The sequence below is a fragment of the Adiantum capillus-veneris genome, chromosome 22 (genome assembly GCF_014529385.1).
Source record: "Adiantum capillus-veneris isolate H3 chromosome 22, ASM1452938v2, whole genome shotgun sequence".
NCBI lineage: Eukaryota > Viridiplantae > Streptophyta > Polypodiopsida > Polypodiales > Pteridaceae > Adiantum > Adiantum capillus-veneris.
Window position 1 is genome coordinate 138,230,040 of NC_140952.1, and position 17,526 is coordinate 138,247,565.

At 41.3% G+C, this 17,526-nt stretch overlaps 1 protein-coding gene and 3 non-coding genes across 4 annotated transcripts; all 4 read right to left on the reverse strand.

Moving 5' to 3' along the window:
- Positions 1-10,078: 10,078 nt before the first annotated feature.
- LOC147430302 (uncharacterized) lies at positions 10,079-16,982 on the reverse strand. The gene is made up of 5 exons (XM_086495121.1): positions 16,883-16,982; positions 15,332-15,443; positions 12,998-13,081; positions 11,229-11,343; positions 10,079-10,768 (listed from the first exon to the last, which is right to left on the reverse strand). Exons 1-5 carry the CDS (start codon positions 16,980-16,982, stop codon positions 10,664-10,666), a joined length of 516 nt encoding a protein of 171 aa, XP_086351247.1. The 3' UTR covers positions 10,079-10,663.
- Positions 12,605-12,733, reverse strand: LOC147430303 (small nucleolar RNA snoR80). Its single transcript, XR_015185926.1, has one exon. It is a non-coding gene; the product is annotated as a small nucleolar RNA snoR80 (small nucleolar RNA).
- Positions 12,782-12,880, reverse strand: LOC147430304 (small nucleolar RNA Z157/R69/R10). The gene has a single exon (XR_015185930.1). It is a non-coding gene; the product is annotated as a small nucleolar RNA Z157/R69/R10 (small nucleolar RNA).
- Positions 12,965-13,101, reverse strand: LOC147430305 (small nucleolar RNA SNORD14). Its single transcript, XR_015185923.1, has one exon. It is a non-coding gene; the product is annotated as a small nucleolar RNA SNORD14 (small nucleolar RNA).
- Positions 16,983-17,526: the final 544 nt, after the last annotated feature.

Consider the following 17,526-nt stretch of genomic DNA (forward strand, 5'->3'; position numbering starts at 1 on the left):
CCAATGGAATAGCCAAAGACTCTCTCTCTCTCTCTCTCTCTCTCTCTCTCTCTGTGTGTGTGTGTGTGTGTGTGTGTGATGTCTCTTTAAGAGAGATCAATAGGGGGGGGCCATCGCTGTCTCTTAAAGAGATAGAAAGAGAGGGGGGAAAGGGTCTGCCAAGGAAGAGAGAGCAAGAGAAGATGAGGCGGAAGAAATCATGAAAGGAAGAGGGGGGTGCCTTGGGTTTTTACCCCCTTGGGTTTTTTTTTAAGAGAGAGAGGGGGGGAGTGGGAGGGAGTGCTAACCCCCCCCCCCCCAAAGGCACGCCCCTCTTCCTCTCACGATTTCACTCGCCCCCTCCTCTCTCTCTCTCTCTCTCCCCCCCCAAACCCCTCCCCTTCTCCTTATCCCCCTTCTCTCTTTCTCTTCGTCCCCCCTCTCTTTCTCTCTCCTTGCCTCCTCTCCTCCATCTCCCCTCGCCACCTCCCTCTCTCTCTCTCTCTCTCTCTCTCTCTCTCTCTCTCACACACACAAAAGGCACTAGCAATATTACTAGTGCCTCTTTTTTTTAAAGTACCTTCCTCTCTCTCTCTCTCTCTCTCTCTCTCTCTCTCTCTCTCAAGTGAAAGAGGCACTAGCGATGATAGTGCCTCTTTTATAATTAATATATCATCTCCCACCTCATTCTCTCCCTCTCACAATCTCTCTCTCTCTCTCTCTCTCTCTCTCTCTCTCTCTCCCCCCCCGGCACCCCTCTCTCTGCCCCCTCTTCCCTTTCTCTCTCTCTCTCTCTCTCTCTCTCTCTCTCCTCGCCCCTCCCATCCTAGGGTGAGAGAGATAGAAGAAGGGGCGGGTGGATGCCGAGGCGGAGGGGGAGAGAGGGAGAGAGAGAGAGAGAGAGAGCAGAGGGGGTCGGAGAAATAGTGAGAGGGAGAGAGGGGGGTGCTTTGGGTTTTGGTTTTTTCGTTCTTTTAGGGAGAGAGGGAGAGTGAGAGGAAGTGTTCTCATAATAAAAAACCAAGGCATGGCACTAGCGAGGTCGCTAGTGCTTTGCCTTGGTTTTTTGTTTTAACACTCCCTCCCATTCCCCCTCTCACCCTCTCTCTCTCTCTCTCTCCCCCCCCCCCCCCCAATCCCTCCCTCTTCCCTCTCTCCAACATTTCTCTCTCTCTCTCTCTCTCTCTCTCTCTCTCTCTCTCTCTCTCTCTCTCTCTCTCTCGTCACCCCTCTTCTCTCTCTTTCTCTCTCTCTAAAAAAAGAGACACTATCAATATTGCTAGTGCCTCATTTTTTAAAAAAAATTACCTCCTCTCTCTCTCTCTCTCTCTCTCTCTCTCTCTCTCAAAAGAGACACTAGCCATATCGCTAGTGCCTCTTTCTTTAAACAAAATTAAGATTACCTCCCCCTCCCTCTCTCTCTCTCTCTCTCTCTCTCTCTCTCTCTCTCTCTCTCTCCTCCCCCTTTCTTTCTCTCCACCTCCCACCATCTCACCCCTCCTATCCAAGAGAGAGAGAGAGAGAGAGAGAGAGAGAGAGAGAGAGATGGTGAGAGGGGGGCTCCTTTGGGTTTTTTTTTTTAAGAGGGAAGGAGGGGGAGTGGGAGGGAGCTTTTTTACCACACAAAAAAAAACCAAGGCAAGGCACTAGCAACAAGGCACTAGGGACATGGCTAGTGCCTTGCTTTAGGATTCTTTTTTTTCATTCCCTGTCACTCCCCCTCTCTCCCTCTTTTTTTTCAAAAAAAACAAAAACCCAAACCATCTTCTCTCTCTCTCTCTCTCTCTCTCTCTCTCTCTCTCTCTCTCTCTCTCTCTCTCTCTCTCTCTCTCTCTCTCTCTGCCCGCCCTCTCCAATCCCCCCATCTCTCTCTTTGCCCCCTATTTCTTTCTCTATGTTTGCTTGTCCCTCCCTCTTTCCTTTCTGCACCCCCTATCTCTTTCTCTCTACCCACCCCCCACCTCTCTCCCCCCTCTGCCCTCTCTCCATCCCCTCCCCTTCCCCTTCTTTCCCCTTCTCTCTCTCTCTCTCTTTCTCTCTCAGCCCCCCATCTCTCTCTCTCTCTCTCTCTCTCTCTCTCTCTCTCTCTCTCTCTCTCTCACACACACACACACACACACAGACACACACTAATTTTTTTTTAAAAAGGAGGAAATAGTGATATCATTAGTGCTTTTTTTTTCAAAAAAGTTACCTCCCCCCTCCCTCTCGCATGTTACCAAGATAGCCTCATGGCACTATAGCCCCTCTTTCATTGACCTCCTCAACTACTGAGGCCCTCCCTGCATAATGGAAACTTATGACTTCTCTAACTTTATATGGGTTGGCCGGGCATGATACACAAGTCACTCCTTGGGATCGTAATCTTGTTTCTGGTCATTTTATTTTTAAAAAACCACCTGCTAAGTACATAAGGAGACAAGATTTGCTCCTTTATAGGAGGGGAATAAGCTCAATTGATCAGATTGTGGACTCCAAGAATCGTTTGGTTGCTTTTTTTATCGTTAGACGTAGGTTTTGATTAGGACATGGGCTTCAAATCCCTTGGAATATGCTACAAGAACATGCAGCTAATTGCCAGCTCTCTTGCTCTCTCAATGTCAATGATTGGTATAGGGATTGGGAACTATCATGCACATCTGCACATTGGTGGAAGTCACCTACTGACAGTTTTTATGCAATATTATTTTCTAACCAAAAAAAAATGGAATAAATTGCTCAAGAATGTGGGCCTTACCACAAATCAATGCATGGTGGAACATAAACTTCCAACAGGTGTGGCACTCATCGATGTCTTTCAAACATTAAGTGTTCATGTAGCAGGTTATCACAGGAGCATTGCCTATTGGTGAAATTTTACAAAAGAAAAGAATATCCAGGGGCAAATGCTCTAGATGTGGGAAGGTTGAGACATTGAAGCATTTATTTTTGAATTGATCTCAAATGTAAAGATGGTGGGATGACGGTATGAACCAATGGAGGAGTGCACCTCGGACATCGAAATTACCAAGTTAGGTTCACATTTGGATATAATGTAAATACGACCCTTTTTGCCCAGAACAAAGAGAGAGAAGGGGGGGGGGGGGGGGGGCTTTATAGAGTGAGGAAAAGAGAGAGAAAGAAGGGAGTGCGGCTGTTGGAGGAGGAGATGGAGGAAGGGAAGCGGCTAGAGGAAATGGAAGAAGGGAGGGCAGATAGAGGAGGAGATGGAGAGAGGAGGTGGGAGGATGTTGAAGGAGAAGGTTAAGTAGGAGGAGCAAGGGAAGAGGAGGAAGCACATGGGCAGAAAGAGGAGATAGGGAGGTGGAAAGGGTGGCCTTTAAAATTTAAAAAACTCGCTACAAGGCTCACTCCGTTGAGCTACTCAAAGATCTAACTCATAGCTAACCACCAAATCTCGTTTTATAGACAAAAGAAAACGTCCTTCAAAGGTTCTTCTTGCTTTGAATATTATAATTCAAGCGGTGAAATTATTCTTGAACAAGTGATAAAATCACGAGAGGCCTGCCCTTGAGAGCAAGGGAGGAAGAGAAAAAGACCACCATTTCATTTTTAAAAAGTAATAAAATCACGTTGCTTGCCATGGTTAAAATTGAAACTTTACACCTTCCTAACGTCTCCTTGGAAAGAGGATACAATAAGAAGGTAGGCAATAGAATATGCAAGAGATTACAAATAGGAAGGGAGGCATATAGAATATACAAAGGTATATACACTACCAAGTCAAATTACTGTCAAAAATTAACTCTTGTTACACTGAAGCAGTTTTCCCTTCATGGAACAATGTCTTTCCAAAAGGATAATATAAGAGGAGACATGTTATAAGAAATAAAACTTGGAAGAGAGAATATCCAATGGGTGGGTGGAAAGAGCCTTTAGTAACAACTAGTATGTGACCCGCGCATTGTTGCGGCCAAGGAAACAATGCCTCTATTCTCATAGGGTTATCTTCTCTTCCAAGTGGAACACTGTCAATACTCTCTTCCTATACGTATAATCTATCACATTTATAAAAGTGATGCATGACAAGACCTCTTAATAGATGCTACAAAGCATTCTTTTGATACCAAGATTGCAAGCTTCTCATAGACATTATTTTTCATGAGGTGCTAGCCCTTGTTCAACAAACTTAGAAGTGCTCTAATTCTATTGGGGTGTGTGTGTGTGTGCGTGTGTGTGTGTGTGTGTATATATATATTGAAAGAGAGAGAGAGAGATTCTTTCATATGGTCTACCTTGATCTAGCAATGCTACCAAGCTTGATTATAGAGTTTAGATAAGTTAGCATGGTGCGAAGAGATGAAATCTAAGAGAATTCAATGTAATAATAAAACTTTTTTTTATAAATGGAGTGAGTTCTAGAATTGGTTTCAATGATAGGAACGCAATTGGATTCAATATCTCTGCTCCACTCCCTTACTTGCTTCTATCCTTGTATGTACGTATGGATGTATGTATGATATATATATCTATATGTACACATAGCACACACACACACGCATATACATATATATATATATATATATATATATATATATGCTTGAACCAAATATTTATCACATAGGTCTTCAGACATCATGATATGTTCCAATTATGTCTATATGTACACATAGTGCACGCGCATATACACACACACATATATACTTGAAGGAAAGAGTTGTCACATATGTTTTGAGTTTGTCACATTTGTCACAGAGAGGAATCTTCATATTGTTCCAATACAATAACTATGACATTCAAAGTTTTTATGCTTCTCTCATCCCTCCCTCCCCGCCCCCCCCCCCCCCCCCCCCCCCCCCCAAAACCCTCTAGTTGAAGTGAATATCCCAGGTAGACAATTAAAAAAGAGAAGCGAACTGCTTTTTCTCGTTTTTTTGAAAAGAAAAATATAGATGGCTATGATTCGTCTCTCTCTCTCTCTCTCTCTCTCTCTCTCTCTCCCATCAGATAGATCTTTGAGATTTCATTGGATATTCCTACAACGTTTCAAATTATCCTTATATCAAGACGTGTGTGTGTGTGTGTGTGTGTGTGTGTGTGTGAGAGAGAGAGAGAGAGAGAGAGAGAGAGTACAATCAAATAGATCTTTGAGGTTTCATTGGATGTTCCTACAACGTTTCAAATTCTCCTTTTATCAAGACGTGTGTGTGTGTGTGTGTGTGAGAGAGAGAGAGAGAAGATGAAACAAAAATAATTTTATTCTTTCCCATGTTGTGAGATATATCTTTTGGGATTGTTCGATGGCATTAAAAAAATTATTCTAATTTATCTTCTCTTTCTCTTTATCCTCCTCCTCCTCCCCATAGATATTCACTTATGTTGAAGGGTTGTCTTGTAACTTTTAAAGTCACTTTAGATTGTTCCTACACGCGAGCATTTTGTTATGACTTCCTCTCTCCTCTTGCGTCATTTGTTGGACTTGCATTTCAATACATTAAATACGGCACTTAACAATTATCCTCTCCCCCTCCTCCCTCTCTCTCTCTCTCTCTAGATTGAAACCCTTGCCTACCAAAATTTAAGGAATTTATAGATTTTTAAGCATGGCCCACATGGTAACTCTTAAAAATGAAAAGAACAAAATATCCAAAGATTAGTAAAAGGTCCATCAACTGGAAAATCTCTCTACCCATTTGGGATGTTCTCTTGCTAGTTGATTTTAGATCGGCACCCTTGCCAAAATTTACAGAATTTATAGATTTTTAAGCATGGCCCATATGTTAACTCTTAAAAATGAAAAAAAAAAAATATCCAAGAATTGGTAAAATCTCCATCAACTCGAAAATCTCTAAACCCATTTGGGGTGTTAATGTGAGGGTTGGTCTTTGTCGGACATTTAATCCATTATCTACAGGTAAAAAACTTTAGCTATCCTTTTAAAAATACTTATGTCAAAAAATAATATCTTGAAATTTTGAAAAGTGCATGAACTCAACGATAAAATCTTTCTTTCTCTCTCCCCCTCATAAATGTACATGTGTGTATGCACACATACAATGCTCTCTCTCTCTCTCTCTCTCTCTCTCTCTCTCTCTCATGGTCAATAATGTGGGTAACGATCCCTGCATTTGGATGTCATGTATGTCCTCAAAGCGATTTGGGGTGTTCTCTCTAGTTGATTTTAGATTGGAACCCTTGCCAACCAAAATTTAAGGAATTTATAGATTTTTAAGCATGACCCACATGTTAACTCTTAAAAATGAAAAGAAAAAAATATCCAAAAAGTGGTAAAAGGTCCGTCAACTCGAAAATCTCCTCTACCCATTTAGGGTGTTAATGTGAGGGTTGGTTGATCAATGTCGAGTATTTAATCCATTTTCTACGGGTAAAATCTTTAGCTATCCTTTAAAAAATACACTAAGGACAAAAAATAATATCTTGAAATTTTAAAAAGTGCATGAACTCAACGGTAAAATCTTTCTTTCTCTCTCCTCCTCATAAATGTACATGTGTATGCACACATACAATGTGATGCTCTCTCTCTCTCTCTCTCTCTCTCTCTCTCTCTCTCATGGTCAATAATGAGGGTAACGATCCCTGCATTTGCATGTCATGTATGTCCTCAAAGCGATGTGGCTTGGATCGTGAGAGAGTTACAAGCAATCTGTGTGTGTGTGTGTGTGTGTGTGTGTGTGTGTGTGTGTGTGTGAGAGAGAGAGAGAGAGAGAGAGAGAGAGAGGGGTCATAAGCTGTCGCAACAAAGCGCAAAGAGAAAGAAAGGGTGGTGAGGAGGGAGGGCCCAGGGGGTTTGTAGAGCTCTTTTTTACAAGAGTGCAAGGACGTTCCATTAACGTTGTAAGCTGTGTTGGTCTACATCGAACGCTTCATGAATTCGAAACTGAGTGTGTGGGTTCAATAATCAAAGCTTCTTTTCATTTGACTGAAAACTGCGTTGCATAGCCTAATCAAGAGGGAATAGAGATGAGAATTTGCTCCATGAATAAATAAGAAGTATGCCAAAACAATCCTCTTGTACACAGTTTAGCCTTGATCTCTTGCTCAAGTTTGATAATGTAGTCTCACAAGTGCCTTGTTCATTGCCACTTTGTTGAACTTTAAGATTAGTAAGCGATGGGTTTAACTTTCTGAACTTTCTGAAACATAACTATTCAAATTTTAAAGGTGTTCAATTAACATACTTTCAATATTTCGAGTGATTATTGAGATATGCTTTACCTATCATTTCAACTTCAAAATAGTACATGACTCTTTTTATTTCACCGTCAAGGACCGAGGTCGGGGGGCAAAGAATCTAGCCCGTCCATCCACTAGCGTTTCCTCAACAAAATCGCCTGCAACAGTCGCTCGATTTCTGTCAGGTTAGCATGCAGGACGTTCTTGGCATGCATTCAATCAACTTCTACCAACTCAACGCACGATACTTGCTGGCTGTTTGCCATGTCAACACACAGATTTTTTCCGATCATTGCCAATTAATGTAAGCCGCGTCAACACTCATAATGAGTCCGTCGACCTCCAACAATCATTGCCAATCACTGCAGGCCTTGTCAACATCCGTAATAAACCTCTCGAGCAATGGAAATATGCAAGGTCAACAAGCGAAGTTCATATTGAAATGCGAATGGACTATGCGTGGCATGTGTGCTCTGACACTGTTACGCATGCAACCAACTTAACTCTCACTATGCATATTATACGCATGAGACCGAATTTGTGTCTGTTTTGTTGGCCCCCCTTCCCTCGAACCATTGACGGCCGGGAATGGTCCCTCAAGGACTATTCCCCACAATCCTTCTCCCCCATGGCTCCTGACATCCACCGATCGCCAAGTGTCGAAGGATTATGGGGAATGATCTATGATGGGGAATGGTCCCTCATGGACCATTCCCTAACCCATCATTTCTCATCGTGGGATCTCTCTCTCTCTAGCCTCACGTGACGTGTACGTCACATTAGTGGAGTTGACGGGCAAGGGGTAGAGGTGGTAGTTACGTTTCACTTCTTGCTCAGCCCACATCTATCTCCCCCGTCTTCCATGGCTTTCTTGTTCGATACGAGTTAGCTGCTCCTGCGGTTCTTTGATTATGCTCTACTAGCTCCCTTTCTCCTGCTAAGTTTTGCCTATTTATCGTCGTGCAATCCCTCCTGGCTCCCCTTGAAGGTCTTGATTTCCTGCACCATGGCATGGTGCTTTGTTTGGATCCCGGCTAGCAAGCTGACACATTCTGCCTACTACTTTTGTTAACTCCATAGCATCGCTCTCATAGTACCCAGTGACACAAAAGGTGAAAACTCCTCAACGATGCCGTTTCAAGCTAACAAGCTCCAAGCTCGAAAGGGCAAGAACGAAGTTCAAACGCCAACGTTTATGGTGGCTGAGACACTGCCTCTGACCGATGAGGTAATGACTCTACATGCCTTATGGAGACCAGGCAGACCAGCAAGTACCCAAGCTAAGAGTGTGCAAAAGCTCAAGAGTGAATCACAATGTCACAGGTTTGTTGATCATCTGGTTGAAGAGGTAAGGACTCTTCATAGCTTATGGAGAGTTGTAGGTGCCAAAGATGGGTGGATGAAAGTGAAAATAAAAGCTATGGTTGGGATTTCGAAACCTCATGCTGATGCACGCGCGTTTCCTTTGCCCTCATCGTTTCAGTTGGCCAACCTACACCCTCGATTCTTGCTAGCATTGCTTGTCTCTAGATTCAATAATCATGGCCCTTACCTCACTCTTCCCCACGGTTTTGAAGCCATGCAACACAAGAAAGCAAAGCTCATTCTATCTGTCCTGTGGCTCATGTACCCTGTTAAAGCTCCTAAGGTTGAAGGGGCATTCTACAAGCACAAGTTGGATAGGATAGAAGATGTTGCAACTTGCTGCTACAGGTTGCCAAGTCACAAAGATCTCTACAAAAGGAGGTGCCTTGAGAAGATTTATCAAAGCAATCATTGCCTCTGTAAAATGGAAACAAGCCCCCAGTTCATCATCTTCTGCTCAGTTTTTCATCATCTTCTCCTGAGTTTTTCGTAGTTATCAATTTGGCATTTTCGCAAATGTTTGTATCTAGCTCTCAGCATTTCTTTGTGTTCATTAAAGAATGGAGTCACACACACCAAACCCCTTTTGGAAGAGATGTATGTCCTAAACAGATCACATACTTGTTATTATGATGCAGCCCTCACTCCTTCCTGGTCTTGTCCATTACATCGGGATAGCAACCTGATGTTTGCATAAGTGACATGTGCAATTCCATGCCTTGATGATGATCGACATGATGACGAATCTAACCCCCAAACTCAATCCCTTAAGCCCGAAGCCCTGGTATGATCACTCCCCCTAGATGAGTCGTTGGAATTGATCCCTCTTTGGTAGAGTCCCTTCTCCGACCAAAATTTCGAAAAAAATGGAACATGTCCCTCTTTTTCTCCCTAAGGGGAGGTGTGGTGTGGATGTCCGACCCATGTAGGCAAGTTCTTGGCATGACAAGTTTCAAGCCTATTAAAGTTAGGTTGTCGACTATTGAGGCAGATCTAGTTAGTACAGCTGTCTCTCTCTCTCTCTCTCTAGCCTCACGTGACGTGTACATCACACATCACAATATCTATGTATAGATTATGCAGATACATTCATTCATAGGTAATCCTTCACACTATCTAAGCTTCATTTCTTTCTGAAGTCTGTGAAGAAAACTAAAGTTACAATTCTGGTCATTTAAGATTCCACAAAAATATATAATCTTTCAAAACATTTGTTTTTTGACAGTACCCTCTCTCTCAATGTCCTATTCATATTCCCCAACCAATATAATGCAAATCTAAATGTATTATGCAAATCTAAGTGCATCATTATTCCCACGCGAGAGTAACAAATTATGATTGTTATTGTTGATGGAATATTTGGATTACAAAAATCTTTTGATTTATTTGAAGATCTTAAGGGATAACGTCTAATTTTTTTTCCATTAGGGAAATCACTATGTTTAAAATCTTACCATTGATTTGAAATAGAATGTTTCGTAGCATATTATCTGTCTTCGCTGCACGCTCTTGCTTTTGTAGATATTGCAAGTATTTTGAGAATCTATGTATCAATAAGTAACGGATTATCATGCAAGATTTGGAGGCCAGCACATTCATAGGCGCATCAAGCACTATTAACAAATCTCTGAAGAAATGTCATAACAAAGTTCGGAGATTTTATCTCAAATCAATTATAAAAATTCTATACGTAATGGTCAAGGAATCAAAATGTAATATGCTTGGCACCTTGCATTTGCAATCTTGGAACAAGCGAATGAAACACCCTCAACTAGGGAAAATCTAACGAATGTGAATTTGATTGTTTGCACCAAAAATGCTCATCATCACCTTCTGGTCTCCAACCCAAACACTTTCCAGTGGCGATGCTCATTATCAACACATTGTCGGCCAACTGCAAACCATCATTTTCTCATACAATAGAACAAGAATAATTTGGTACAGCCATAGCCTTATACTGTTCTTCTTTTTGGTCAATGTCCCCAAAATGAAAATGTCAATTTCACTAACCACTATCGAGTGAAGTGTATAAATAGTTATTTAGCTCCCTTTCCTGCCATGTGCATATAGCAAGTTGAATTGCTCTCATCCCACTCAGGTGCTAGGTTTCCTGCCAGTTTGACAAGTTCGTCAACATCTTCGCAATAACACTTCGAAGGGATAAAACATAGACCAATAAGCATACTCAGAACCACTTTGTAATCAATCCTTCGGCATGGCAAATATTTTTGGGCTGAATTAACAGAAAGTCGATGTACTTTGGAAATCCTGATTTAACAGTAGCATTAACCTGTGGAATTAAAAATAAAAGAAAAGACAAAACAGGGCGTATTACATCTTTTCCGCTCTCACAATATTTCATTATATTTTTCAGAGAAATACCTCCCCAAATGACAGCTGGGCTACAATAATCAATCCAGCAGAAGCTTTGCCTTGTTTTCGTTAAGAAATATCCACAATAAAACAAATAACTTAACTTTTAACTGGTTGATATAAATAAAATAAGGGTAGCAATTGTACAATTGTACTTCCCATTGTTCACTAGAACAATGGATGGGCCTCTATAGGACATCGATTATAAACTATTGGGATTCCAAAGAAACTAAAGTTGTAGAATAGAAATGATTTAAGCCTTTCTGACTGATATTAATCTAGCATTATAATCAATGCCAATGAGTAAAATTTAGGTGTATAAACATGTTAAATGAAGCATGCCTCACTGTTTTCTAAGTCATTGACCAAACACCTACCTTGGTTTTCCAAGGGAATATAGTACATTCTTGTCTTTCGCTTACTTGATTGCAGAAAATCCCAAGGTTCTTTCGCTTACTTGACTGCAGAGACTTGATTGCAGAGACTTGATTGCTGAAAATCCCAAGGTTCTTTGGTCAAAATTATAAGGTATCGACTGATTTTTTATCGTACTTGTATTAACAGGTATATCATTTGAGTATAAGTGATAGATTTTAACATTTCCTACGCATGGTAGTCATAAAATAAAGATATGGAAGATTCACAAATTAGATGAAATCGCAAACAAGTTGTCAAGGACAAAAGGAAGTTTTAACATTTTCTACGCATGATAGTCATAAAATAGAAGATTCAGAAATTAGATGAAATCGCAAACAAGTGGTCAAGGACAAAAGCTTAATAGCAGAAGTATAAATCAATGAAAAGCGAAATCTTATTATACTAACAGGTCAATGCATGAAGGAGTATAATCTTATTTTACGAAAAGGTCTACCATAATATAAAATTTACTTAAGGGTCAATACCATAAAATAAAATTTCATTCAAGTATAATATCATTGTAAAGGAACAAATAAACTCACTTTTACTATTTGATATTAGCAGACACAGCAAACTCTGTATGTCAAAAAAATAAACTCACTTTTACTATTCGATATTAACAGACACAGCAAACTCTGTATGTCAAAAAAATAAACTCACTTTTACTATTTGATAGTAGCAGACACAGCAAACTCTGTATGTCAAAAAAAATCTAAAGAACAACTACGAGAGGTAACAAACATTGGATGCTAATGCTTTGTATGATTTTGAGCACGATTTACTAACATTACTTAAAGAGGTAACGAACATTAGATGCTACAGCTGTGTATGATTATACACATAACATTCAGTTCCTTGACCAATAGGGGACATTGCAGAAGCCCTGGATTGCATGAGATTTTATCAATAAGCACGTGTGGAGGATAAGTGCGATGTTACAGGAATTTACGGGCGCTTGGACTATCAAGCAAACAGTTCTACTCATGAGGCAGCATAATGGCCTTGTAAATATAGGAGAGCTGGCGTTTCAGCAGTACGAACTCCCACATTGGAGTTCATTCTCACAAAAGGTCAAGGTTCCTATACAATACAAAAGGCAAATTGAAATCACGAACTTTACTAGTATACCTCGGATTGCATATTTCAATGTGATATTACCCTACCGTTACTTCGAATAGCTCTTGAAATAAGGAGTAGATTTACCTTACTATAACTACGACTAGGGCTCTTAAATTGCAGGATACTTAAATAAAATGCCACCGTTTGATGATTCAAGTCATTTGCGTAAGCGCTATCCTAATCTACATTCACCACTCAAGAGAACGTGTAGAGATCTAGATGTCTGTAGCGTTTCCCGATCGCGAGATACGACAAAAAATTCTCTCGATCAAAATAACCACATGGGACTGTGGCGCCAAAGCCATTATCATCCCAGGCACTGCATAACCAAGCCTAAGACATTGGTAATTGGCGCACAAAGAAGATGAGTCTGCCGGGTCTATAGACATAGATGGATGGCGCTCAGACAGCCAAGGGTTGTCTTCAAAGCAACAGCTCAAGACGAGCCGCTGTTCAGAAACTCTAGTCCAAATATACTCATCACTGCACCACCGTCTCTCTCTCTCTCACTCTCTCTCTCTCTCTCTCTCTCTCTCTCTCAAAATGACCATGACGACATAAGAAAAGGCGAGGGGAAACCATCAGATATCCAAGGAAGAAAAAACAGCACCAGCTCTCAAGCCCAGCGAAGGCAAAGCGACGGTGGACGAAAGCTCTTAGGCGGCCACTGCGAATGTTTTGAGAAACAAGCCTTCTTCAGCTTCATCACTTGGTTTCCCCGGCCTCATCCGCCTCCTCGACATGCCAATTTCTGATACGCGCATGCTCTGTTATAAACGCCAAAAAAATACCAACCCTAGCGTTTACGGTTTCAGATTGGGGCTTTTGGATGGACAAAAACAGAGAAAGGTTGCCTCCACGTCCACAAGCAAGCACAAATGTCCGCGGACGTCGTGCAGTTCAAAAAGCTATGGCCACATGGATTGTCTACGTGCAAGGTGTCCAATTGGCTTTCGTTACGTACGAGATCTGCGGACAAATTCAATTACTTTAATATTTCCAACGGATATCAGCAACACGCTTTGGAGAAGCGGATGCAACCATTGGTGGGAGACGCTGCGTGCACTGATCAAATTCTAACAGCTGTAACTTTTCGCGCATGTCCGTCTCATTCCCTGGATGGGTGAGAGGGGGGGGGGGATGCCGCCCAACATTTTGCATGGGAGGGACGCCAGTAAGCAGTGAGACTGGACTGCCAACGTGCACCTACTCTTCATGTGTGTTAATTGTTTTGGATCTTGTCCGTTGATGCGTAGAGAGTTGATTCGCTATGGCTGGGATTTTACAAACGTTTGCGGACGTTTGTGAATCCGCCCTAGTTAATGCGAGGGTTAGACCTATAGCTTGAGATACTTCTAACATGTGTGCAGCTATACTATTTAGCTCGTTTTTTGTGATAACATTATTTGTTTCAATCCATGTGCAAGTAGGTAGTTTTTGTTATGTGCTTTTCGTTTCCCAAGGTGAATGAAGAATGTAAAAAGGTACAATAGTGCATTTTGCCTCCGAGCTTCCTGTGAAGTGAAAGAGGAAGAGAGAAAAAGATGCAAATGTGGTCCTTTATCTATCCCAACCAGTTGGACCTAGGATTTGTTGGAAATATGACTCAAAAAATGCACCTAAAGATGGAGATGAAGCAAAAGCTCAAGAGCACACAACATAGAAAGTAATACTATTGAGTGTGCTATTGCAAAGATCAGGCTTGCCCTAGCGTGATGGGCATATTTATAAGCTGGGGGGCAGGAGCCTCCTAACTATTGAATGAAGTGTCCCGGCGATCCAAAGTGTGTTCACACAATCACTACCCTAATATGGTAACAAATACCCCGAGAGTCATGCGGTGAACATGAGTTGGGACTCATGTATAGAGAAAGTTCCATGCCCCATGTGATCAGTCCACAAGGAGAGCAAGTCCAAAGATTTACTCAAAGCTTCAAACTTCTCACGAGGCAAAGCCTTTGAAAAGATAGGCAGAGTTCTAATAGGCACGTAAGCCAAGTTGACCACTCCTTCAAAGAGTCACCCCGGGTAATGCACGCCCACGTTCTTTGTGCAAACGTGGAACATTGGGCTCCTTGCAACTGCCAAAGCACACCGGTTGTCAGCCAAGAATGGTGGAAGACGATTTTCCAACACCCCAACTCATTCGAAAGGTGTTCGGGCCAAATGCACTCAATAGTAGCTATGAAAGATACCTCGCATTCAGACTTACAACTAGAAGTGGCCACTATAGGTTACTTCTTGCTCAACCAAGATATACATGAGTTGTCGAGCATGAAACAAAAACCACTAATGGACACTCACAAGTTTGAAATGCAATGTAAATCTAGTGGCAATGATCCCTCCTTGGGATAAACACCCAAGATGTATAGTGCCATTCATATAGCAAAAGATCCACTTAACTACCTTCAATGCATAGACCTTGGGCTATGCATAAATTTGCTCACCTATGAGACTGCATATTGAACATCTGCCCTCATAATGCATACATAAATTAGGCAACCAATAGTCTAATGATAGAGAGTGACATCAAAGTAGTCTCCAACAACATGAAGAGTAAGCTTCAAACTTGTCTCCATAGAAGCAGCTTGCAATCTTCAAAGTTGGACCTATGCAACAATGTCTCAATGTAGTGGAGAGGCATGTGTGATGCGTGTGTGTGCGGAGAGGGAGGAGAAGAAACAGAATGAGGAGATCTCTAGGTGGAATCACACTACTATCGAGTGTGTACTGAGGGTAACTTTATTGAATATATGAATGAGATTATTAGTGAGTTAGTTAGTGTAGGGTTAGTCACCAAAGGGGATGGTCGCTTGCTCTTTACCCCAATAATCTCCTACTTAAAGGCCAATGTGTTCGTAAGTGGCTATGACTGATGTTAGTATATATGATCATGAAGCGGGCATGAAGCGTGATAGCTTCATCGTTGTATAACTATGTTCACCCTACACCAAGTAACTTGATGCAATGTGCAAATCGCTCCATAGCTAGGCTCTTTGTAAGAGCATCCACTGGTTTGTCATCAATGTGGACCTTGATTAGGTCCAGCTGCTTATCTGTCAATGAATTCCGACTAAGATGATACCTCCCCTCAATGTGGTTGACTTGAAGTGAAATACGGGATTCCTTGCTAAAACGATGGCACTTCGACTATCATAAAGCAAAACTGGAACCTGTTGAATGTTTAAGTTTCCATGTAGACATGCCAACAATATAGCTTCTTTGCAAGCATTAAAATTGCAACATACTCAATCTCTATAGCAGAAGGAGACGCACAATCTTGGAGAGATGACCTCCAAGAGATGGCTCCTCCTACGAATATGAATATGTAGCTAGACATAGACCTCCTACTATCTTGGTTACCCTCATAATCATAATCCGTGTAACCAACAATAGATGCATCGTTATTACCAAAGCATAAGCACTTGCTCATTGTACTCTTCGAGTACCTAAGGATATGTTTCACTGCTATCCAATGCTTCTTTCCACGATCAACCATATGCCAACTAACCACTCCCACTACGAAATGCTATGTCTAGCCTTGTAGCTACTACCACATAGAGACTGCCATATTCTAGGCATATTCTTCAGCCTACATGAGACTACCTATAGCTGAAGAATATGGCACGCTTGCCATTTCTTCCCTCTCAGCATATGACTTGAGAGAATCTTCTTTACTTAATTCAAAATATGACGGTAGTGGGGTACTCACTGCCTTCCCCCCTTGTCATTGACACACTGCAAGACCTTGTGGATATAAGATTCCTGAGACAACTCAAGAATCTTCTTTCCTTATTTTCAAATATGATGGTAGTGGGTACTCACTGCCTTTCCCCATTGGTATTGAAATGCTACAAAACCTTGTGGGTATAAGATTCCTAAGACACTCAAGGATACCTTTTTTCCCATCTCTCTTGATACGCATATCAAGAAAATGATTCGCTTTCCTCAAATCCTTCAAAGAAAAGTTTTTGATCAACATTTGCTTCAATTTGATAATTCTTTAGTAGACTTTCCTACAATTAGCATGTCATCATTAAGATGAGAATGAGCAGCAAACTGTCCCTGAGCTTTCTATGTATACAAGTAATGATCCTCTTGACTCATTCTAAACCCATGGGACCTCATTAAAGAAACAAAATTTTGATACCATTTCCTTGAACCTTGCTTTAAGCCATAAAGTAATTTCTTCAATTTACATACAAGCTTCTCCCTATTAGGCTGCTCAAAACCTTCAGGTTGCTTCATGTAAACATCCTCCTCAAGATCCACATGAAGACATCCATTTGGACAAGTTCCATGTCCTAAATGGTTACTAGTCCAAGCACTGTACGTAGTGTAGTCATCTTGACCATGGATGAGAAGATTTCAAACAAAATCAATTTCCTTCTGTTGCTTGAACCCCTTAGCAACTAATCTTGCCTTTACTAAGGCTTAGGATCCTCATATGTAAGCTTCTTTTTGTAAGCCCATTTGCAAGGTAAGACTTGCTTGCCTTCCATCAACTGAACTAAGTCCCATGTCTCATTATTGATAATCAAATTATACTCTAATTGCATTTCCTGCTTCCACTTGATGTTGTAGTCCATCTGCATGGCTTCTTTGTAACAAGATGGCTCATCATAATATGCATGTGGTGACAACCTCAACAACATATAGTTGGCATGAAACCCAATGTTTCATGCCAGAACGAAGCACATTGAGGTGTACTACCACTTCATCAAAGAGAGGGTCTTAGCATGCGACATTGACCTTGAGTATGTGGTGACGGATGAGCAGGTTGCAAATATCTTCACGAAGGCCCTTGGAGTGGAGAAGCTACAATAGTTTTGAACAAAGCTTGGCATACGTGAGATGGTGTCGAGCTTGAGGGGGAGTGTTGAGATGTCAAGCTCAACATGTACAACTCCTAGATGACTACCACCGACAGTCATCATCACTTGCATGCCTTGGTGGATACGCATATCTTCGCCAATGATATTACAATTGTACTACATCAAGTTGGTCTACCTATCAGAGTGATGGCACACTTATCTACTCACCTCATTCACTAGTGGTCATACTAGACCTTTGTATTAGTTCCCTTTTATGTTACTATTTTCCCTTATGTTATGTAGACCTCTTATCTTGAATTTGTGA